Below are 26,223 nucleotides of genomic sequence, written 5' to 3'. Positions count from 1 at the left end.
TGTTTTGAATTGCTGTCAGAGAATAAATCCTGTCAGTAAATTCTGTGGAGGGAGAGAGAAGTGTTCCTGTGTAACTAAGTCTGAACTGTTTAAAGTAACCACACACTTTTCAGTCAGTATTTTGAAACAGCTAAGCTTGATACCTAAATTGTTCCAGTTCTCTTAAATAAACATCATTGTTTTGTTGTTCACAACAACTGCCTCACATGTGCCTCTGTGGGTGAAGTTTTAAAAGCAGTTTCCTGCAACAACCAAGAGTCTATGGTGGCAGCGTATCATTTAAAGAACCATCTTTAAGTGTTACCTCAGAACACAAGCCTGAGGGCTAATCCAACACGTTCTTGCCTAAGATACCTCAAGTTAGCCAAGGGCTTGTCAGTGCTTTTAAGTTGGTGGTGGCCAGTGGGCTTTCAAGAAGGGTTTTCAGCCAGAAGAAAGTTCTAGCTTTCCTTACAGCTTTTGTTTTGGGGTTTTCAATCACAGAAGCCTCATTCCAATCTAAGTGGTGTTCTGCTTTTGGGATTTTTTTTATTCTCAAATAAATCCCCATCTTTTATAACAATGCTCCTCATTTGTATTGCTACAAGGAAGCTGAAGACACTTTGCTGACATTCTGAACTGCATCATGCTTTGGAGCTACATGTTTTGCAGACTGAACAAAAACGGCCAGAACAGATGTTCTCAGATGCCACCTCTTTGAATCAATCATTCTGGATAGCTCAAGCGAGGGCTTCAAGAGAGGTCAAGTGAAGTACAGACCACTCATTACTGTGTTGATTTTGTTCTGCAAGCTGAGACAGCACAGGATCAGTAACATGCTCCAAGGAGCCCTATGTTAACCTATGCCCCCAAGCATTTTGGTGTCAGGTCATGATGTGAGTTAACTCAATTCAAAGGCATTTGTTATGCTTTACAATGAAATGCTACTGCTTTAACCCTTGTTGCACCTGACAATGGGAAGATGCAAAAGGAATTTTGATTCTGGCTCAGAAACACACATGAAGCAATACATGCTGAACTTAACTGATGACAAAGATTGAGTGGACTACTGAAGTTCAACCTAAGGCCAAGTTACTAGAGTGGCCTTAGGAGTTGCACAGGTGGAACTCTACTTTACTCACCAGCACAGGATTTGAGTGGTGAGATGATAGCTCTTCTCATATCTATTCAGTAACTGTTGGAGAGCAGGATGGAGCTGGAGAAGCACATGGCTATGTTCCACATCTAGAGATTGACCAAGGATACCTTTCACTGAGACTTTGGTGGCTGGTTTGTATTGGTCTGCATCTCGCTAAAGGACATAGCCAGGTGTACACAAATGGCAACACCCATAAAGACCCTGGCATGGGACATAGCCACTCTTCTGATCTCTCACAAGTTCTATCAGCATGGAAAGGCTGTAAGCATTGAAATAATTGGTGTGAACTGACAAATCATAGAATAATAGAATCAAAGAGTTGAAAGAGACCTCATGGCCCATCCAGTCCAACCCCCTGCCAAGAAGCAGGAATATTGCATTCAAATCATCCCTGACAGATGGCCATCCACCTCTATTTAAAAGCTTCCAAAGAAGGAGCCTCCACCACACTCCGGGGCAGAGAGTTCCACTGCTGAACGGCTCTGACAGTCAGGAAGTATGCAGTATAATAATGAGTCGAGGGGTTAGATGCTTTGCTTATTGCAGTGGGTGGAAAACTATATCAGCCTTGGAAATGTCAAAAGAAGAAGAAGATATATTAGCAAATGTAAAGTGAAGCTACCATTGGGTATGTCACTAACAGGATGCCAGCCTTGGGATCATTGAATCAGAGGCTGAATCTTCAGTGCTGTATAATCTAATTTCATAATATGGATTAACTGTATTGATCTGGATTATAAGGCAGTGTAAAATGATATAATCCAGTTCAATGCAGTTAATCCACATTGTGAAATTATAGGGCAGTGGGGATCTAGCCATAGTGTTGGAAGAGACCACAAGGACCATCCAGTTCAATCTCCTGCTATGCAAAAAAAAAAAAGTCTGTTTCCACTACGTTTTGAACTGAGAAGCTTTTACATGTTAGGAGAATGTGATTTTTCTTTGCTGTGTCAGGAGTGACCAGAAGGTGAATGTGATAACCACGACACTATGGGCCCCCACATAGTTATGAATGAAACATGCTTTTTAACATTGAGTTAAATTTGATTGGCAAACGAGCACTGCATATTTTTCAATGTTCCCCCAAACTTCAAAATTTCAATTTTCCTGTGAATTTATTTCTCTCTCCATGATCACAAATTTCCAGAAATGCCACATCTCTAGGCACAACTTTCACTGAATCTCTACCACTATTCTAGATAATTGGCCTTAAGAGGCTTTGTGTTTCACTAATGGGGCAACCCTGAACACTCCGCTGTTGAGTTCTCAAAATGCCAAGTGTCTGATCATAAGTTGCCTAGTATTACAAATTCTTTTATGCAATACACTGAATCTGCTGCTTTTCAAAACACTTAAGCTGCCTGCTTAGTTTCAAGCAACTGAGCAGATTGACTAACATTTGTATTAAAGGACCAGTGAAAAGATTAAGGAGACCCTTAATCTTACAACTAGACCAAGGAGTAGCCAGGGAAAAAGGAGACAGAGAAAAATCAAGGACTCTGATAATAGTGAAGGATCAATTCAGGTCTCATTTAATGAGACCAGGGAGTACAGAAAATTTAGAAACAATGTAAATAAGCCTCTTGGGTGATATAAACAGCTGTCTGGTTTGGTAGATTGCAGATTTCTCATCCTCATTTCAAAACTCCATTTCTTTAACTTGTTGAATTTTCCTCCTCCACACACCCTGGAAAAATGTAAACAGAGTTGTTTTCTTATTTGAAAACAAGGCTCTTGTAACAAATAAAGTAAATGAAATCTTATCTTGTTTGGAAGCCCGATTTAGCATTTTACTACTTGTTCCCAGGCTCATTTAAAATTCTTCTAGGCACGCTTAGTGTCAGCTGTATCTTGCAGAAATTCAGCATGTCTGAAATCCAGAAGTCATGCAGATACTGGCCTTTCATTCAGCTAATTGACTAATATTAGTGAGTATCTTGGAAGCACTTGAATTGAAGCCCCATGGAAACTAAGCGACCCAGCATATATTGAAAATGTGTGACCCTGCAGACTACTATCATCCCTCAACATTGTTGACGTACAAATGTTTTTATCTTATTTTTTATTATTTATTTGTTTGAATTTGACTGCAGCAGATAGAATTTACAGTTCAACAATATCTAGAAGGCCATCTTTTCCCCATTCCAGTAGCAAATTTTTAACCTTGAATGGTCCAAAAAAGAGAAGACACATGGAAAGGAGTGATGATACAGTTCCCTCTTATGTGGCTATTGCCACTATCAGACACTTGATACCAGTGTGAAAATAGTACACAGAAGCAAATAAATTCTTGGAGTGCATCTACATTGTAAAATGAAGCCTTCGACAATAAAATGAATTCAGTCTGACACTATTTTAATGCAATGTCATCATGGGAGCTGTGGTCTTACAAGGCCTTTAGCTTTTTCTGCCAAAGGTGCCTCACCAAACTACAAATTCTAAAACTCCATATCATTGGACCATGGTGTGTCAAAGTGCATTCATTCTACAGTGTAGCTGGACCATGGTTTTACACTGCTCTGGGTTGTATAGGAGGTATCCAGGCACTGGACCCTCTCCCAAAAAGAGTTCATCACAAGAAGCACTCCCATAAAACCCAGCCGAAGAAGAATCAGCCAGAAAACCTGAGAAGATAGACCATTCCCCACAATAGTGGATCACAGAGCAACCCTAAAGCTATGTGATCTAGTTTAAATTACTTCAGGAAAAACTGAGGAAGTACTGGCACTGCTAAGGCCCCCACACTAATATGCAATGTAAGTAATGTCAGAGCTTGCCACAATCCTGTATACAGCACAGGGAAAGCTTCTCTTTGAAGGATTTTCCAGGACAGTTAGAGAACCAAAAGAAGAGAAGAAACTTTCAGCTTGCTCATGTGCAGTTATTATCAGGGTCCTTTTATAATAAACAGTTATGGCACTATGATTGTACTTTAATGACCATGTTTTCATCCTATGGCATTAAGAAAATTGCATTTTAGGGAGTGAGAATTTAGAATTCTAGTCAAAGAGCTCTAGTACCATTGTTTTGTTATCATTTGCCATCAAGATGACTTTGAGTTACAGTGACTCTATGAATGGAAGACTTCCAAAGTCCTGCATCATCAACTGCCCTGCTCGGGTCTTGCAAACTTGGGTTTCTGGCTCCTTTGATTGAGTCTATCCACCTTTAATATAGTCTTCCTTTCTTCCTCCACTTTATCAAGCGCTCTCGTCTTTTCCAAAACGTCACATTATTATATGTCCAAAATATGACAAACTCAAGTTTAGTCATCTTTACTTCAGGTTTGGTTTGTTCTAAGCAGTTGCTTTAGCGGTTTGTGTTATCAATTGAATTCTCCTCCAGAACCACATTTCAAAGTTCTCCAACCATCTGCACCCACCTAATGCCCCCCAGAGAGTCTTGACAGCTGCCTCCCTTTTGTTACAAAAGTATAGATGCATAATAATGCACTGTATTTAGTAATCATTGACACTGATGAATACTCACATTTAAATGTCCAAACTGGAATAGTCTTCTTGTGAGCTTGAGCACTGTTGCCAAAGATCCACAGAGCATGGTGAAGCTTGAACAAAAGTCTACGATTTGCAGTGCCAGATGGTACCATTCATAATGCAATGGGTCTTTGCACATAGCAGCAAATTTGCCGTAAGGAAAGGGGTAAAAGATGGCATAGCCCATGTAATTTGTACCTGTAATCCCAGCAAAAGAGTAATAGCAATAAGGGCCAAGGAGAAGAGAGGCAATAGCAATGCTACTTTGCACTGGAGAAGTGATGATATTTAAGAGGCAAAAGGTGAAGCTGGCTTCCCACTGGAATTGAAACAGAAATCTATTATCAGTTTTGGCAGCTGTACAAAAACAGCAGGCACTTACTTTTCACTTACTTCCATCTTCAGATTTTTCTTAAAATTCAAGTTTGTGAATTGTGAAAATGTGGATAAAAATGAAGATGCTGCTGCTGACTCAGTTACCAGTCATTTATAATATAATATAATATATTGTATATACATATAATATTGATAATATTATAATGTAATACAATATACTACTACTGATAATATGATATTATAATTACATATTTAATATTACATGTAATATTACTAATAATATTACAACATAATGTTATAGTACAATATAGTCATATATAATATTGATATTGTGCTATGGTAATAATATAATATATTGTATTTATATATTACTGTAAGCCGCTTTGAGTCCCCTTCGGGGTGAGAAGGGCAGCATATAAATGTCACAAATAAATAAATAAATAAATAAATGTTCATATGTTAGTAAATTTTTCATGAATGATGGAAAGGTAATTTTCCCACATGTGCACTGGCTAAATGGAGGAGATATTAATCACACGATAGGCTCAGCATGTGATATCCTTTATTCTGCACTTACTGAAAGAGAGAGGGAAAGAGGTTTGAATAATGAAATAGAGCCTCTTATTATATTAACTTATTGAACAGTTTGATTTATATGTGGAAATTTGTATATTATAGAACCACTCTGCAGAACAGTGTTCTCACTGTGCCATTCATGTGATTCTGTGACCAATATTCAAGAAAAATTTCACTGGAAGTTGGAAAATTCACATGTTCTAAGTCCTCTACAGTGATTCTATGGTATGATTCAGCCAGAGGTTGAAGACATATTTCATTTCAGGTAAGAAAAATGAGGTTCCACATTACATGAATGTCATATTACACAAAGGAAAATGGGCCTACTGTACACAGAATGTAAAACAAGACCAAGAAGTTAAGCTCTCACAGCCTGAGGCCTGAATAGAATAATTTATTTGTTATAATTTTTCACAAATTCATTTAGAAAAAAAACCTCAAAGTCTTCCCATCTTGAATATGAAGAAATCTGCAAAAATTGGCAATGCCTAGTTCTTAAAAATTTACTTGAATTTTTGTGAGGAGGGCTGGATAAAAATGAAGATGTTGCTGCTGGCTCAAGTTATCAGTCAGTTATCTTTTTGGGCTAAGATAATTGAATCCTGTTCTGCCACCTTTAAGAGTGATGATTGAGTAGATTTTCTCATACTGCATTCTTTGCATACTATACTTAAATGTGACTAGGGCTCTGCTGTTTCACTCAGCACAATAAACTGGGCAGGTCATCCAGAGATTGGCGATAACTACAGTGCTGCTTTTAATGATATAGTTGTTTCCTCAGCCTAGTCATTCTAATTTTCAAAAGTTGCCTAATAGATAAAACTAACCCAGTTCTTTTCTGCTATATTGCCCTATAAATATTATAATCCCCAGATCCCCTTTTAGGAAAAAGCATGGCTGCTGTTGGTCTTTAGAAACCTCCCACCCACATCCATAAATCAGAAACATCCTTAGTTTTAGGAAATATGTTCTCAGTGAAGTACAACTGCAGTACAAATATGAAAGCCAGACAATTTACTTTGGGCACATAATTCCAGCCCTGGCAAATGAAAAATACTGGGGGAAAAATCTGCACATTTAATTTTCCTCCTCATTATCAATTGAGCTCCTCAACATGAACACTCACAGTTATGAAGTGGTTTTATCTCTTGTGGTATACATAGGATATAGAACCACTTTTAGAATGACAATCAGTACTACATAGATTGATTTAATATGTCCTTTATAGCAGTGGTTCCCAACCTTTTTTTGACCAGGGACCACCCTTCAACATTAGTACCAAAAGGGATACGAATCGGTTTTTGGTCAACTTTAGATTCGATTTGGTTATTTGGGGTGCTGATTCAGAAAATTGCATTGGAGATACCACATCAGCTCTAGTTTCTTATACAGAACATATGCCATCCATTGGTCACCCACAAAAAACCACATTTGATAAGTCTTGGCACTAAAAAAGGGTTTCGCAAGGCCAGTCACTCTTGTTGCAAAGATGTAGTAACTGTGAGGCTGCAGGCCATATTTTAGTTCTTGAGGACCACTGGTGGCCCACGGACCACAGGTTGGGAGCCACTGCTCTATAGGAATATCTAGGTCCTGTATGGTGAATGTTTTGTGGAACATAAACATAGAGTTCCACCAGAAATTGACCAAAAATTTGCACTGGAGAATTTAAAGATTTTTATAGAGAGCACTTTTATATTTGTAAGTGTGAATTTGCCTTTTGCATGAACAGAATAACAGACTGATATAAATTGTCTGTGTCGTGGGGAAAACTTATTTGTTTTTCAAGCATTCAAAGTTCTTTCAAAAGTTTAATTTGTTTGTCAGAAAGGATCTAAATGTGCAAAAATCCCACGAGGCTCATTTTGTGAGGATGGCATTATTATTTTTTCATTTTCCATGTATAAAATAAGCAGAAATATTGACTTCTTGAAAATTCCACTGGTTTTGATGGCTTTTATTGGTTCTTATAGCATTCCCTTCTTTCAAGTAAGGAAATATCTTTGGATATTGCTTGGTCTTGTAAATCTGGTAGAATGTTTTACACTGTGCCTGCTATGAGTCCTGTATTCTTTATCTGATCCCCAGATTTGGACAGAGGGAAATACTTATTCTTCTTCTTGACTCTATGCCTGGATTAAGTTTGCCTGTCTACTGCCTAGAATCTGACACTATATAGAATAACCAAATAAATTTACCAGGTATCTCTGAGTCCACTGTTTTTCAGCCAGAATAACAAGTACACATGCAATAACAGCCTGGAAACAGAGAGTAAAGCATATGGTTACACATCATAAAGCAAACAATGTTAATAGTCCTTTGTTCTTACTAAAGCTTTTCTTTTCTTGCAAGCAATACTTTAAAAAAATCACAACACAAGGAAACAAATTCACTATCACCAGAAGATCTCTGTATGTAATGCAAATACAGATTCCAGAGAAAATGTCTACATTATTAGAACATTTTTCAAAAATCTATCATTTATTCATCTTATAGTGAGGTCAGACAGGTCCTGGTCCGTTTTAAAATAATAATGAGTTATACCGCTTCTCATTTTATACATACAAATTTGATTGTTCATAGTAAACGTGTGTGTTGTGTGCCTTCAAATAGTTTCTGACTTATGGCGACCCTAAGGACCTCATCACATTGAGGTCCAAAATGTGGGCAACAGTGGGGAAATTCTGCATCACCGGCATTGCTGCTTTCCCCATCACATGCAGGAAAGCACCACCATCTGGCTTCCCCCCATGCTGGTCTCATTCTAAGCAATGAGCACACAGGAAGCCTCCCCTTTTCTCTGGGCTCTGTCCTGGGATACTTCCAGGACAGAGCCATGACTGAGCCCAACAGAAGTACCCCTGAAGCATTTTGCATCCTGGTTCCATCCTGAAAGGATGGAGAATGAAGGTAATGTAATGAGGTCCTCAGATGAAACTCTCATGGTGTTCCTTGGCCAGATTTCTTCAGAAGACACTTGCCATTGCCTTCCTCTGAGGGCACCTCTACATTAACCACTTAAGTCAGTTTCAAACCAGTATTGAAGAAAGTGTTTTTCCTTGCAAATGATTACATACGGAATCCTAGAGTAAGTTTGAGGCCCATATGATATTACACAAATTACAGATCACTGATGCACATTAAGGGAAGGGCTTTCTTTTGTGTGCTTTTGTGGGAGTTTGTTGTCTATCCACCCAGTTTTCAAACTGCATTAAATAGCCAGTGTTGGTGGAGCTTGAGAGAATGTGACTTGACTAAATCACCCAGTGGAGTTTCTTCACTGAGCAGGGATTTGAATCGTGGCCCCTGTGCTCCCAGTCCAACACTCAAACCCACAATACAATGCTGACTCCTAGTAAATTGTTACGTAAGTAAAGGATTCCATATTTCATTTATTGGTCACATTCATATATCACACTCCTCAACGAGTTCAAGTCCAGGTCTTTGGCTCACCTCTTTTTCCTTCTTTGGGTGAACCTACACTGGCTGCTAAAGCCAGGACCATTCCAGAGCTGTCCATGGAAGTGGCTAGATACACCTGACTGAATTCACTGATTCACCATGTTGGCTATGTATGCTACCTTTGAAGTATCTTGAGGAACTGCAGTTGGTCTGGGTGGTCACATTTTCCCTATCCACCATAATCCTGCAGTGGTTACCAGTTCATTTTTAGGCATAATTTGAAATGCTCATGTTAGGCAAATTTTATCAAATGTATTTTTTTACCACTTGCACCTGTCTGTTTTTATTGTTATCACTATTGACTTTCTGATATTTTATTGTGTTGTATGGTTGATTACTGTAAGTCACCCTGAGTGGTGTATGTGTGCCACAAAGACAGGATGTAGGTGAGAGAGAAGGATTAAATACAGAATGCTGAACAGTTTTTATATTACTACTATAACTAAGCTGCTAAGACCTGGGGCTGAGCTGTCACCACCAGTTGAAATCTTGCTACAATGCTGTATTTACTAAGAATAGTAGAAGTCCCATGTTGGATCAGACCAAAGACCTTTCTGGTCTGATATTCTGTTCACACAGGGACAAATCAGCACATTCACTCCCAGTCTTATGATCCAGGAACAAAATGGGGCATTGAGATAAGCAAAGAGAAAGCCCTGAACTTCTTTTCGCAACTTCAGTGAAAGAAGATGAGAGTTGAAACTCCACCTATTCCTGTAGATCCTGAACTCCATCCATTCAGAAGAATGAGGAAATAGAGCTTATGTGCGCCCCTTTTTAATTTAAAAGGAGAGAGAGTACTAAAAAAGGCCATATGGAAGTAAGAAATAAAACAGAGTCAAGTTCTGAGTGCTAATTGATACTGTTTGTTCCTTTAAAAAGTCCAATGCGGACATAACTTTGCCAGGGACTAAAAAGTTAACATAACTACAAATATATGATTGTCTAAGCATCTTAAAAAAGAGACGGGATGACATTAAGTTAACCATAACTTATAAAACCATTGAATATTACATTATTTATCATATTAAAAACAGGCAGACAATTCAACATAAATCTCTGGAATTTTTAGACAATGCTCTCCAACTGTTTGGACCATTATGTATTAATGTAACAGAATCTACACTGTTTTCTTATTGATATATATTGTGGAGTTTCCTTATAAAGGAAGAACAGTACTGCCCTATTATGTGGGTGGAGGCAACAAGGAGGCACTAGGGAGAGAAGGATAGTCTATTTTATTGGGGGGGGGGCAGAGTTGAAAGAGGAAAACTATTTTCCCAATTTTCGCTGGTTATTCTCCCTCCCCACTTCCCATATCATAAACGAGGCCTGTTTCCACGATGGCGACATGGGTGGGTGGAATAACAGGAAAAATGGGGGAAATGGTTTTACTATTTCAACCCACCTTCTACCCCCCGTAAAATGAACTATCCTTCTCTCTCTAGCCCCGCCTTATAGTTTCTGCCCGAATAATGGAATAGTACCCAAAGAATAAATAACATGTGCTGAAAGTCATCACAAGAACAAAGGACGCGATCTATCTGAGCAATTGTTGCTTGATTTGTTGTGGTTAAACCCTTGTGTTGGCAGGACTGAAGACTGACAGGTCACAGGTACGAATCCAGGGAGAGTGCGGGTGAGCTCCCTCTGTCAGCTCCACTTCCCATGCATGGACATGAGAGAAGCCTCCCACAAGGATGGTAAAACATCAAAAACATCCAGGCAGCCCCTGGGCAACATTCTTGCAGATGGCCAATTCTCTTACACCAGAAGCAACTTGCAGTTTCTCAAGTCGCTCCTGAGATTAAAAAAAATGTTATGTTAACCCTGACTGTTTAACTTACTTGGTTTTTATTGATTTTATTTTTGTGTATCTTTATGTATTTTACTCTGTTTAATGTGCCTTGTAAGCCACCCCGAATCCTCTTGAGGAGATGGGGCAGGATACAAATAAATTTATTATTGTTTATTATTATTATATAAAGGAAAGTAGTTGTGGATATTCATTCAATGGCACCAGGGACTTCAAATTTAGAATCCAGTGTGCTATTTCTTTAAAATGGTTGGGAAGCATTTATGCCTGTCTTTGGAACTACAGGCAAATCTGGAATAAGACTGAACACTCTGGAGTCAAGGTAGACTTCCAAGCCTCCATGCTCCCAGCATAGATATCCCTAAAGTTTGGAATTTTAACTTTTTATGACTTCAGGATATTTGTTTGCCACACAAATCCTCTGAGCTTTATAAGTGCATACAGCTTTTTCCTTTTGAACCTTTGCCTGGGTTCCCTCATGCTTGTTCTAAGTCTTTTTTACATTCATTTGCAGCTAGAACAAAATAGAGGTCCGAACAGATTTCTTAGGAGACTAAGCCTGAAATTATAATCTTGGCACCACTGTACCATAAAAAAAGTTCCCATGAATAAAAGCAGAAACATCTGGAGTCACGAGTGACTGTTGGCAAAATTTATCAAGGGGGGCGGGGGGAGCTTGCAAAGGATCCGGGAGAGTCTCTAGCCAGAACAAATAATACAAAAAAATAAGAACATTGTGATGAGCTTTTGTAGCATGTAAAGAGAGCCAAACCCCTTTTGCTGTCTGCTTTTCCAAACCGAGACTCCCTCAATTTTCACATGTGGTGGAGAGAACAAAGAGAAACAGAGCAGAGAGGGATTATTTCATTCCTCCTGGGTTTGCTCCAGCCAGATAAACTATTGGATGATCACTTTCCACTTCACTTTAAAGAATCTGGCAAGGAATCTTTGTTTTTATCCCAAAACTTTGCAAAACTGCAGTTTTGCAGAAGTTTGATTGTCACTCTTGCTCTTTTTTCCCAGTCCTGCCATTTTCTTTTCATCTCTACACATTATACTTTTGAAATATTATGAGCTACGGCCCAGCAGGCAATGCTTTGGATGCATCGCTCAAAACAGCATGTAATATGCAGGCTAATTCTAATCTCTGTCATAAACATACCATCCTTTTTACTTCATTTTTGTACTTTTCATCCTCCTCCTACTCCTCTCGTACATCTGGATCATTTACCGTCCATTTCCTAAGCCTTTCTTCCCCTTCACTGCTGCCAAGGAATGAGAAGCCCTCAGTTTTTATCATTCTCACATTCAATTTTTCAAGCATCAGATGCTTTCTGTACTCTATATGTTTAAAGAATGGTGGGATTTATATATAGGAAAATAGTAGAAAAACAATATAGTTTGAACCAGATACTGATTGAGGTATGGAAAGAGGAATTAAACAGTAATGACAAGGACATTTGACACTGGATAAATGCAATAAAACGCACTGCAGGATTAAGAAAACACAATGGAAAATATTGACATCGAACCCCACATCAGTTGGCTCATCCTACAAAAAGCACATCAAAACTACGTTGGCATAAATGTAGTGAAACAGGAACTTTTGTACATATGTGGTGGGACTGTGACAAGGTACAAAATTTTAACAGAAAAATAAAGTGATACAGAGGAAATATCTGGGTAAAAATAGTGTTGAATTAATTTTGTTTAAAAAAACAGTTTTTAACTCAGCAAATGGAATGTAAAGGTGGGACTAAAGAACAGGCAGATATTATAAAATATATGATAGGAGCAGTACAAGCAACAGTTGCCCTGGGATAGAAAGAGCACAAAAATGGGGGGGGGGGGGAATGGTATGATTATCTAGCACCGTGGTTCTCAACCTGTGGGTCCCTAGATGTTTTGGTCTACCACTCCCATAAATCCCAGCTAATTTTCTAGCTGTTAGGATTTCTGGGAGTTGAAGGCTAAAACATCTGGGGGCCAACAGGTTGAAAACCACGGATAGCAGATTTTATGCTTCAAGATTATACTATTGAAAGGAAAAATAAATATACAAATGGATATCTAATGGTGAATTGGGACTCAAAATTGAAAGATGTGATCTTTATTTTATTTATTTATTTACTATGCTTCTGTACCGCCATTCGCAGCCTGAGGGCAACTCATGGCGGTTTACAAAATGGCACAATTCAATGCCCACAACAGTACGAAAATAATTTAAACCATAAAAACATTTAACACAGGTAAAAATTCATTACAATTAACATCAGTAACACAATAAAAACCATAAGTCCTCCACATTTCATTACCAGTCATTATCCAGTCACGTTGTCCAACCGTTCGGAGATCAGAGTTTAATAGCTACACTGCGTTTGGGAAGGCCTGCTCATATAGTCAGGTTTTAACTTTTTTGCGAAACATTAAGAGGGTGGGAGCTGATCTAATGTCCCTGGGGAGGGCATTCCACAACCGAGGGGCCACCGCTGAGAAGGCCCTGTCCCTCGTCCCCACCAATCAAGCCTGTGAAGATGGCAGGGCCGAGAGTAGGGCCTCCCCAGAAGATCTTAAATTCCTAGAGGGTTCGTAAGGAGAGATACGTTCGGACAGGTAAGCAGGGCCAGAACCGTTTAGGGCTTTATATGTCAAAGCCAGCACTTTGAATTGTGCTCGGTAGCAAATTGGCAGCCAGTGGAGCTGGTGCAACAGGGGAGTTGTATGCTCCCTGGGCGCCACTCCTGTTAGCAACTTGGCTGCCGCCTGTTGGACCATTTGGAGCTTCCGAACAGTCTTCAAAGGCAACCCCACGTAGATAACGTTGCAGTAGTCTATACAGGATGTAACCAGAGCGTGGACCACCGTGATACCTAGAGTAAAAAAAATTATAAAGCAATTTGCAATTGTTTTTCAGCCCTTCAAATAAGAACTGAAATTAATTAATTTTTGTAATTCTTTTAAAAAACCTACAGCTATGCCCTGTATGGAGAGTTCAGTGCTGTGTACAGTAACCTCTCCATATTGACAAAGGATAAAAATGCAAGACTCCCACAAAAACCTGAGATAACATCTCTCTAGGAACTTTTAGGTTCTCCAACACAAGTTGACCAAATTATTTTTATTTATTTCGTATCAAAAACATTGCATAAATTAGTATAAAACTGGAAAAAAATAGAAGGAGCACAGGGGGCTAAATATCTTTTGACCAAAACCGGGCAACAGCAATGGCATTGTCTGTAGCCTCCAACAATTATTGTTGGAGGAAGAACAATTCTTGTACATGAGGAAGAATTATGTACAAATTATGATTTTGGATTATGTGATTCTAATGTTAATATTGTATGTGTTTACTTCTATGTTTTAATTGTCCAAATGTTTATGTTCTGTGTTTAATATGATTTTAATGATTTAATTTATAGTTATATATTATCATTTCAGTAATTATACTTGGTTTTGTATCTATTTTGGCATTGAATCTTGCAATTACTTGATGTACACCGCTTTGAGTCCCGCCAGGGGTGAGAAACACAGTATATAAATGTGAAAAATAAATAAACAAATTGTGCTGAAGGACCTACACATGTTTAGAAAAGTGTTCTCTCTTGGCATCTCTATGGTTGACTTCCAGCCAGAGCAGACATGAGCAAACTTCAGTCCTCCAGGTGTTTTTGACCTCAACTCCTACCATTTCGAAAAGCTGGAAGGTGGGCCAAAGTTTGCCCATGCCTGAGCCTGATTTATGATGGAGGACTTAAAGATTCCCAGAGAGAACTTATTAATCAAACCTGCAAAAATGAAACCCACACATGTGGAGCACTGACTGTCTGCTAAAATGGTATTAAGATGAAACGCCTCATAGAAGAAAGAGGTGGCAACCATAATTCAGCACTATCACACTTAAATTCACAATACTTCAAAGTCAAGACAGTAAAGAATTACGGACAAAAACTTGGATAACATTTTTGTTGCTCTCACATTTGCTTTGGTTAATTTCAAGTTCTTTTTCCCAGAAAGGGAACTGTAACAGAATTTACATGAAATTACAGCTCTAGAGGGGATTCCAACTGAAGAATGATCTAATTTTATAGCTCTGTTAAGAACAGATGGTGATATTAATGATCATGATGATGAGCCAGAATCCTGTATTGGACTTATGTCTTTGTAAATTGATTTATTTGTATGGGAATTAGAATTGTAAGAATGTATCCATATAGAGTGATGGACTGCTGTTATGTAACTACATAGCAGAACAAGTAAGGGCACAATGCACAATGGGTACCAATTCACACTGGCCACTCTTGCTGGTGTCCTGTTACACATCTCCATGGTTCCCTTAACAGGGCTCCTAACAGCATTATAAGATCAGGAAAGCACAGAAGATATAATATTAACTGTCAATTACCAGAAAAGGAGGGATGAAAGTAACAAATCTGGCTGGGAGAGTCACAGACAGCGGTCCGCAGATATTAGTTCAGTGTCTCCTACTTAATCATCATTAGAATCAGCATAATTTCTCCTTATTTCTTTCTCACTTGGTGAATGATGGCAATGGATCTTAACCATTTGCAACCTCCTTCTATGAAGTAAACCCCACATCTGCCTTCGCCCTCATTTTCTCAAATTCCAAGAGACCATCATCATCAAGAGCTGCCGGTTCCTGGCAATCTGCCTCCTCTTCTCTGTCTTAATCAATGTAGTCACAAAATGGTCCTAGGGGCACAAAAATGCCCCCCCCCCACAACTCTGCAACAATTGCCCACTATGTGCTATAGACTGCCAACAAAAACCAGGTGCTCAGAGGGAGGAACTCACAAAACCACCTCTGAGGATTCTGAGCCTAAGAAAGCCCTGTCCGAACAGATTCTCCCCTATGAACCATCAAGGTTGTTAAGATCTTCTGGAGGGGCCCTGCTCTCGATCCCACCACCCTCGCAATCGTGTTTGGTGGGAACGAGGGACAGGGCCTTCTCAGTGGTGGCCCCTCGGCTCTGGAACTCTCTCCCGCTGGAGATTAGATCTTCCCCTTCCCTCCTGACTTTCAGAAAGCTGGCAAAATCTTGGCTTTGGAATATAGCATTTGCAGAATGATGATCGAGTCAATAACTGCTGACCACACCGGCGGATGGTGATGAATTTGTGATTTTACTTTGACGACCTGGCTTTTTGTAATTGTATGATCTGTATTTTAATGTATTTAATGTATTAATGTATTACGATGCTATTTATTTATTTATTTATTTATTTATTTGCTGTATTTGTATACCGCCTTTCCCAGCCTATCAGTGCTATTATGTTTATCCTACTTGTGTATGAATTTCCTGCCGTTAGCCGGCCTGAGTCCTTCTTCGGAGGTCGAGAAGATCGGGTTATAAAAGCTCTAAATGAATAAACAAACAAACAAACAAATAAATATTGGGTCAGCATAAATTGACAGGATACTTAAAGCCAGACACACCAAGACACTCACATAAGGTCACAGAAGTCAGTACCCAATACAAACTGCAATATAGCTGGTATATGATCTAAAGTGTTGGGTTGATATAAATATACACTCTCAGTGTCTGTCAATCAATCATATTCATTCCCACTGGAGATTTCCCCTGAACATATCAGCTGTTTGCATATCTTCCATTTTTCTAAACAACATTTCACTGAGTCAGCTGTCATGGGCCCATGAGAATTCCTCACTGTGCTTCCTCTTACCACAATATCTGGAAAAATCAGAGGCCAATAAGGAAACTGTTTGGTCATCCATGTAACCACCAGTTTAAGAAGAAGTACATTGCTAGCTTCACAAATTGTACATTGTTCTGTGCATTTGAGAAGCTAAACCCCTGTTGGGTTCTGTGGTGGAGCCTTGGAACATTATAACTTCAACAGAATGAGAGCTAAACTGTCAGAACAATTAACCATTAACCCCGGAATCCTGGCTCCAGGAGTGATGGAGCAAAATGTCTAAATATGATTAGGCTGATTGATGTCTCCACACACACACACACACACACACACACACACACACTTCTTCTTCCCCTCCTCCTCCTCCTCCATTGAAGATTCCTTCCCCCTTCTGGTTCTCTTTTCCCAAGCCATTAGCCAGAGACCCAAACTATGCATTACACAGTATTTTCCTGTGTGACTTTAAAAGAATTAAAACCTCAAGCAGCCCAGAGGAGGTGATGTTGACGTTGAAGAATGGGTATGTCATGGGGTTGGCATAGCCACTTGGCATCTCCGAGTAGCTACCAGGGCCACACATAGACTGACACACTATTTATGCCTACATTGGTTCCCTCTCCTAATGTTTATTCCTCCCTTGTCAGTGATTTGGCACTTTAAGTAGCACCCCAGACCCTTGAACAGATGAAAATCAGGGTGTGTGCTGCCAAGCAAGATCAGAGTGTGGTCAAGGTACTAATGAGGAAGAACAGATCAGCTAGGAGGGGCTGCAGCAATTTGCCTTTTCCTGTGAGGAAGGAACTGTCAAAGCCACCCTTGAATATTCCTTGCCTGAGGAAGGTGAAAACAAACCCCCCTCTGAAATAAATCTTGGCAACAAGCCCCCATGATAGCTTCGCCTTAGGGTTCAGAAGTTGGAAATGACTTGAAGGTATACAACAGCCAGAAATAAAACCCTATGAAATTCAAAGGGTCGCCATAACTTGACAGGAGACTAGAGGGCACATACAAAAACACATTTAAAAGGGCTGTTCTTCTCCCTGCTGAGTTAATTAAGTAATACGTTGGAATTTTCAGTGTCATTTTTTATGCTTGAAAAGCAAAATACTGTTGTTTTGCAATTCAGGTTCAAAGAGTCAAGCACAGGGATTTTTTCTGAACAGCAGGGACAATGACAGATATTATTTGTCTCCCCTCACACTTCCTTGTGTAGTGATTTGAGCATTGGGCCATTACTCTGCAGACTAGGGTTTAGTTCTTCACAGAGATAGAAACTCATTTTGGGGTGGGGGGCTTGCATCTACACTGTAGAACAGTGGTTCTCAACCTGGGGTCCCCAGATGTTTTTGGCCTACAACACCCAGAAATCCCAGCCAGTTTACCAGCTGTTAGGATTTTTGGAAGTTGAAGGCCAAAAACATCTGGGGAACCCAGGTTGAGAACCACTGCTGTAGAATGCTATAGAATCACGGTAGCTGTATTTTGGTGATGTACCAACACTATTTGGCAGAGGAGGTTAAAGACTTTTTGAAACTACACCTCCGGGGATTCCATTGCATTGAGCCATGGCAGTTAAAGTGCTGGAAAACTGCATTAATTATAGGAGTCTCATACTCTAAGCTCCAGAAACCACTATGATAAGGCCTCTGTAGGATCCCCATAAGTCAAAAATGACTTGAAGGTCAACAAGACATGTCCTTGTTTGCTACAGCATTCAGTGCAGGGTTCACAATAGTCATAGGGGATAGATTTCAGCAACAATATATTAATGTTAGCAATTATTGCTGGTGACTCCTGTGTGATTCCCACTTCCTCCCACCCAAGAGCTTCACACCCGGAACAATGCCTTTCCAGTGTAGATTAAACCCTTGAATGGATCCATCTGATCATAGAATCATAGAATCAAAGAGTTGGAAGAGACCTCGTGGGCCATCCAGTCCAATCCCCTGCCAAAAAGCAGGAATATTGCCTTCAAATCACCCCCGACAGATGGCCATCCAGCCTCTGTTTAAAAGCTTCCAAAGAAGAAACCTACACCACACTCCGGGGCAGAGAGTTCCACTGCTGAATGGTTCTCACAGTCAGGAAGTTCTTTCTCATGTTTAGATGGAATCTCCTCTCTTGTAGTTTGAAGCCATTGTTTCATGTCCTAGTCTCCAGGGAAGCAGAAAACAAGCTTGCTCCCTTCTCCCTGTGGCTTCCTCTCACATATTTATACATGGCTATCAACCATAGCTATCAACCATGCGCATTGGTTGTGAGCTATTCCACATCCCAACCAAATGAAGATAACAACTCTTGTGTTGCATGAGCGGATGCACTTTGTCATGAAGGAGACAGATTCCTGCAACCAGCATCCCACAATGTTTGTTTTGGATGGCTCTGTGAAGTTTCTTCATGGTCTCACAATATATTCCATACCCATTTTGTCACATGCTGTCTTGACATTATGTCCTCTCCATGCCCTTAGCATCTAGGTAACATATTACAGAGCAAACTTCACACTTGGAGGGAAATGGAATGAGGATGCTCATCTCTAACCTTCACCACAATGCCAGTCGATGAGCTACTGATGACTGGCACTGCTCATTCACTTCCGCTGGCTTCCCAATACATGGCAGTGATAGCAACTTCCCCTGAGAAAATTCCCCGCGAGAAATACATGCCTTGTAACCTTATTTTCTGGATAACCCTCGTAATAGAGAGTGCCCATACACTATTGAATTAAAGCAATTTGACACAACTTTAATTGCCATAAAACTGTGCTATGGAATCCTGGGAACTGTAATTTGATGAGGCTTTGGCAGTCTTTGGCAGAAAAGGCTAAAAACCATGTAACACTACAACTCTCATGATTCCATAGAACTGAGCCATGGCAGATACAATGGTGTCAAACTGCATTAACTCTACAGTGTAGAGGCATTCTCAGACCTGACATCTTTATAGAAAACCTGATCATGATAGAGATTTAATTATTTATTTATTTATTTATTTATTTAGAATTTTTATAACCCGGTCTTCTAAACCTCCAGAGAGGGACTCAGGCCGGCTAACAACAGAGGATTCAATACAATAAGATCAAAGCAAATATACATCATCAATATAAAATACATTAAAATACAGATTATACAAATTACAAAAAAGTCAGTTCGTCAGATTAGAACCAGAAATTGATATGAATAAATAAACCTGGCTGCATTTTAGGGTTCTTTGTGGCTATGGGATGATCATGACAAGCAAGTACACAGTTCAAGTTTGACTACTATATCAATAAAGTAAATTGTCCAAAATCCTCATTATTCCTAGGCAGACTCAAGCCTTAGGGAGTCCTTTCTGCAGCCCTTTCCCCCTTCATCTCAGTATAATAGAACTATTTGGCATGATAGAAATGTCATATGAAACTTAACAGCATGTAAACTATTACTTCCAAGTTTTTCCATCATAAATTTTAGACATTACAAAAACGTAAAGATTCCATAAAATGTGTTAGCAACTAGGCCAATATATAAAGCAACAACAATTTATTTCAACATCTTATCCTAGATATATATATTATTTTTTGCCTACCAAAGCTCCATTCCAGATGGGAGAAGCAATGCGTATACTCCATCCAACAAACCATGGTTTATAGGAAAAAACGGGGAAGAAGGCAATTGTTCCAGAAATTAAGCTTAGAATCCCAAAGGAAATAAGTATTCTCCCAGTAACTAGAAATAGGTTCATTCTGAGTTTCTCCATGTCGTTTTGTGCTTGACTTGTTGCACTAATGTTTGCAATAAGAGCCTGAGTTGACACATACCATTACACACTGAAGCGTCTTGGAAACTGTAGTCATGAAGTTTTTCTTGTTTGCCTACTCAGATGAGGCATGTTTTGGTTTAGCTTAGTGAATTCCCACTGGAACTCAAAGCAGTGAAAAGGAATCAACCAGACCTCCTAGAATCCCGAGGAAAACCACAATTAATGACCAAATATTTGCACACAATCTTTGTGCCGAAGGGAGGGAATCCTCACTGGGAGACTATTGTTTTCCTTTATTCCTCCACTGGCCTTCAGCTTGTCTCTCCCCTTCCTGGTTTTCTCTTTCGACATAGTTTATTTCAATTGCTGCAAAGTGAATTCCCCATGCAAAAATTGGGAGGGGAGGGATAGAATATTGCCCTATGCAGTAGACACAGGCAAAAGTCCTGGTTACATCTTATGTAATCCCGGGGTTTATAGTTTTAAGAGATGCATAGAGAGTTGACATATTGTAGATCAAAGGAGTACACTAGAGAATTCTAAGTCCTTCACCAGACTACAGATCTCAGGATTCTCGGAACAGAGATAAAACAGAAAGGGATTGCTATAACTGCAGTGTGGATGCACTGTGAAATGAATGCGATAAACAATAGAATGCAAAGTGGACAAGAGCATCACATTTATGACAAGGGCTGGCATAAATTGTGCACCCATCTGAATGCTGCCAGGGAAGAATCAGAGCTCATAGGACCCCAGAATACTCCAGCTGAACAAAAGTACAAGCAGTCTCTGAGTTACAAACATCTGACATACAAGGGACTCATAGTTAAGAATGGGAGTGAGACAATAGGAAGTGAGAGAAATCTGCCCCTCAGAAGGGAAATTCGCTTCTGTAAGAGTTAGCATGGGGAAAAGGTGTCTCAGCTGAAGTTTTCTCACCATTCCTTGTTTCCACAACAAGCCACATTTTTCGAAATCCAATTATCACAGGGACAGAAAGTGTAAGAGACCCCAGTGGAACATTGGGTTAAACCCTTGTGCTGGCTGGACTGAAGACTGACAGGTCGTAGGTTCGAATCTGGGGAGAGCATGGATGAGCTCCCTCTGTCAGCTCCAGCTCCCCATGTGGGGACATGAGAAAAGTCTCCCACAAGGATGGCAATACATCAAAAACATCCGGGCATCCCCTGGGCAATGTCCTGGCAGACAGCCAATTCTCTCACCCCAGAAGCAACTTAAGTTGCTGCTGACACGAAAAAAGCCCTTATGCATCACTCTTACCTTATCCTCCTCTCTGTTCCACAGCATTTGAGACAGCCATCTCAAAGTCGCTCCTGACATGAAAAAGGGGGACAGAAAGTGAGGTGGAATCCTCTGAACAGGGGCATAGACAGCAAAACAAACTCAACAGAGGTGGTAGCCCTTCCCTATGCCATCCAAAGCTTCTATCTGTCTATCTATCTATCTATCTATCTATCTATCTATCTATACACTTAAATAATGTACCTGTTCTGACTTACATGCAAATTCAACTTAAGAGCCTATCTTGTTCATAACTTGGGGAGTGCCTGTATACCTAAACTCTCCTTCTCTTCCCACATATGCAGCTCATGGTGGGCATAGAGTGTGTTGAAAGATTTCCTTATATGCACAAAATCATTGGGATGTGGAGATGAAACCATTTCTTAGACAGAAGTCCAGTAGAAAGAGTACAATCATTTAGGTCTGATCTGTAGTCTTGTATAGGGTTAAAATAAATTCCAACTGAAATGGGAAACAAAATATAAATGCAAAGAGAGATCGGGATGTTTTGACATGTGTTCAGTCCGCAGTTTCAAATAATGAAGGTTATGAGTGGAAAGCACTGAACTTAAGACAGAATCCTCCTTCGCTCCAGTGATTTATTGTCTAAATAACTCTTTTGCCCCTTTTCCCAAGAGGAGAGACCACTTCCTGGTGTACACAGAGTTATTGACTCTCTGGGTGAGTGAGTCACAGCCATTGTTTCCAATTATGCTCAGTAGAGCTAAAATGAAAACTAACATCCCTTTTGTCTAAATAATCCAATTGTACTAACTGAAAAAAAAAGAAAATAAAAGTATGGGCTCTGTTTGTGATCACCTTCAGCTGCCATTATTAGACCCAAAGGTTTGGTTAAGGGAGTCCCAGAAGAAATTTTGCTGGTTGGAAGTTTAGGTTTACTGTCAGCTGTCTTGCTCAGCAAAGAAGCATTACACTTTAATCATCAACAAATTCCAGCTGAGATGATGAGAAAAAACGCAGAACTGGAGAACCATGTCCATTTCCACATTGACAAATGGGAAGGAGGGGGCATGTAAGCTGTTTTTACAGAGATTCCCATTAACTATCAATGATCATAACATATCTGGGCATCCCCAGGACTTTGAGATCTTCCGGGGAGGCCCTGCTCTCGATCCCGCCTGCTTCTCAAGCACGGCTGGCGGGGACGAGAGATAGGGCCTTCTCGGTGGTGGCTCCTCGGCTGTGGAACGCCCTTCCTACAGACATTAGACTAGAACCATCTCTAATGGTATTCCGCAAAAAAGTGAAGACCTGGCTGTTTGAGCAGGCGTTCAAATAATTAGTGCAATGATTGGTTAATGAACACTGGAATGGAACAATGGATAACAAATCTGGAACATGTTTTTGATGATGAGACAACAGTGAATGGGTATTGTAGTAACTGTTTATTAATTGTGTGATGTATTAGGTTGTTAACTGTATCTATACTGTAGCACTGAATTTTTGCTGTTCGTATTTGTTGTGAACCGCTGTGAGTCGCCTTCGGGCTGAGAACAGCGGTATATAAGTAAGGTAAATAAATAAATAAATAAATAAATAATATTTTCCAACTATTCCAGTCTGGTAAGGCCAGTCCCATTTAATCTTCTGCCATCCCACTTTCCCAGGTGCTTTTAAATGTCCCAGGTTCTCTCTCTCCCTGCCTTCCCTCCTTCAGCCTCAGTTTATGTCGACTGATGCTCTTTCATTGGATTCACTTCCTGAGCTAGAGATTTACTGATTCATGCCTCAGCTAATTCATATCTTACCTTTCAAGTTTACAATTTAATAAGCTGGGGGGGGGGCATGTACCTTCTTTACCACTTTTTGTTGGTGTTCCACAGGGTTCTGTTCATGGTTCTTTATTATTTTTATCATGTCAGAAGTGAATTGAGAATACAGTTATAAGAGAAAAGAAAGTTCTTTACTGTCTTCTCTTTATACACACTCTTGTTACAATAGATTACTGCAACACACTCTACGTGGGGCTGCCTTTGAAGACTGTTCAGAAACTCCAACTAATCCAACGTGCGGCAGCCAGATTACTAACTGGAGCGACATACAGGGAGCATACCACCCACTTGGTGTGTCAGCTTCACTGGCTGCCGGTCCACTTCTGAGTGAGCACAATTTAAAGTGCTGGTCTTGACCTATAAAGCCCTATACGGTTCTGGCCCAGCTTATTTGTTTGAACGCATCTCCCTCTATGTCCCGCCTCGCAGTTTAAGATCATCCGGGGAGGCCCTGTTCTTGCTCCCGCCAGCTTCGCAAATGTGTTTGGCGGGGACGAGAGACAGGGCCTTCTTGACTGTGGCCCCCTGCCTATGGAACTCGCTTCCCAACAAGATAAGATTGGCTTCATCCCTCCTGTCTTTTTGGAAGAAATTGAAAACATGGTTCTGGGGCCAGGCTTTTGGACAGCAGGCATAACAGCACTTTGGATGTGGAATCAGACTGGAATGGTGATATGGCTAACAATACTGTGTTGTTTTAATTAATGTTTTATTTATTGTTTTAATTGTTGTTATGTTATTGCATTTGTTATATGTTGTGGCATCAAATTGTTGCCAAGTGTAAGCCGTCCTGAGTCCCCCTTCAAGGGTTGAGAAGGACGAGATAGAAATGCTGGAAATAAACAAATTATAAATTATACAATCTCTAATATTGAACATTGCATTACAGGACTTCTTTCAGATTTTTTCAGATGAGATGTTTCATCATAGTCTAAAATATAACATCTAATGCCTTTTTAGAACATACATTTTCCATCAGTGTTGTTAATGTTCTCATTTATCCTGCACTGGAAGCACAAAGTCTTGGCTTTATTTTTTTATTTTTGTCTGTTATTCCCCATACTGACTGATGCTGTAGCAAAGTCATGCTGATTTTTTCTTTCTAAGACTGCCAGAATCAGACCTTTTTTTCTGGGTTGTTGTAGGTTTTTTCGGGCTATATGGCCATGGTCTAGAGGCATTCTCTCCTGACTTTTTTTTCTGCTTCATCTGCTAACACCTTAGTTCATGGCTTGGTCATTTCCCATCTTAACTCTTGTAGTCTTCTTTTGACTGGTCTTGAAGTATCCCACCTTAGTCCTCCGGTTTCCATTTAACATTCTGCTGCTAAATTTATCATTTTGGACCATTCTTTTCATCAGGGTTTCCCACTTTATCTCTTTATAGGGGCCCTTTCACACAGTCATTCAGATAACCCACTTCAAAGCAGATATTGTGGGATTTCCAGCCTTGATATTCTGGGTTATATGGCTGTGTGGTAAGGCCCTTAGTTACACATTTGTTCTAGGATTCAGTGCAAGTTTTCATGATCAAAGTCTTATACCACCTAGCCCCCCCCCGCCCCTGTTTTTCAGCCCTCCTTTTCTTTTACCAGGCTATTCAAAATCTACACATTAATGACTCTAGTTTTGTCATTAAAGACAGGATTTCCTCTTTATTGGCCAGGATTAATCCTTTCTCACTCACTCCATACTCTTGGGATTGCATCCATGAACATTTTTGGATTGCTCCTTCTCTTGTTATTTTTACATCTCTATTAAAAACCAATATCCAATTGCCTATATCCGCTTGATAATGGAGAAAGATAGGGAGTTTCAGAAAAAAAATCTATTTCTGTTTTATTGACTATTCTAAAGCCTTTGACTGTGTGGATCATAATAAATTGTGGCAAGTTCTTGGTGGGATGGGCATACCAAGCCACCTTGTCTCTCTCCTGAGGAATCTGTACAAGGACCAAGTAGCAACAGTTAGAACTGACCATGGAACAACAGACTGGTTCAAGACTGGGAAAGGCGTATAGCAGGGTTGTATACTCTCACCCAACCTTTTTAACTTGTATGCAGAACACATCATGCAATGTACAGGGCTTGACGAATGCAAGGCTGGGGTGAAAATTGCTGGAAGAAACATTATCAACCTTAGATATGCAGATGACACACTTTGATGGCCGAAAGCGAGGACAAGCTGAGGAGCCTTCTAATCAAGGTGAAAGAAGAAAGCGCAAAAAATGGGTTGCAGTTAAACATAAAAAAAAAACCAAGATTATGGCAACAAGAATGATTGACAACTGGGAAATAGAGGGAGAAAACGTAGAGGCAGTGACAGACTTTGTATTTCTAGGTGCAAAGATTACTGCAGATGCAGACTGTGGCCAGAAAATCAGGAGACACTTACTTCTTGGGAGGAGAGCCATGTCCAATCTTGATAAAATAGTGAAGAGTAGAGACATCACACTGGCAACAAAGATCCGCATAGTTAAAGCAATGGTATTCACCATAGTCACCTACGGATGTGAAAGCTGAACCCTAGGGAAGGCTGAGCAAAGGAAGATCGATGCTTTTGAACTGTGGTGCTGGAGGAAATTTCTGAAAGTGCCTTGGACTGCGAGAAGATCCAACCAGTCCACATGCCAGGAAATAAAGCCTGACTGCTCACTGGAGGGAAGGATAATAGAGGCAAAGATGAAGTACTTTGGCCACACCATGAGAAGAAAGGAAAGCTTAGAGAAGACAATTATGCTGGGGGAAATGGAAGGAAAAAAGAAGAGGGGCCGACCAAGGGCAAGATGGATGGATGGGATCATTGAAGTGACTGAATTGACTTTGAAGGAGCTGCCTGGGGGTGGTAATGGCTGACAGGGAGCTGTGGTGTGGGCTGGTCCATGAGGTC

General features: G+C 40.0%; 1 protein-coding gene across 1 annotated transcript; it reads right to left on the bottom strand.

Moving 5' to 3' along the window:
• Positions 1-4,603: 4,603 nt before the first annotated feature.
• On the bottom strand, positions 4,604-20,236 carry TMEM212 (transmembrane protein 212). The gene is made up of 3 exons (XM_060766768.2): positions 20,066-20,236; positions 7,743-7,802; positions 4,604-4,951 (listed from the first exon to the last, which is right to left on the bottom strand). The coding sequence occupies exons 1-3, from the start codon at positions 20,234-20,236 to the stop codon at positions 4,604-4,606; spliced, it is 579 nt and encodes a 192-aa protein (XP_060622751.2).
• Positions 20,237-26,223: the final 5,987 nt, after the last annotated feature.

The sequence above is a fragment of the Anolis sagrei genome, chromosome 3, assembly GCF_037176765.1.
Source record: "Anolis sagrei isolate rAnoSag1 chromosome 3, rAnoSag1.mat, whole genome shotgun sequence".
NCBI classification, from domain to species: Eukaryota; Metazoa; Chordata; class Lepidosauria; order Squamata; family Dactyloidae; genus Anolis; species Anolis sagrei.
This window is presented reverse-complemented; position numbering and strand designations above follow the sequence as displayed.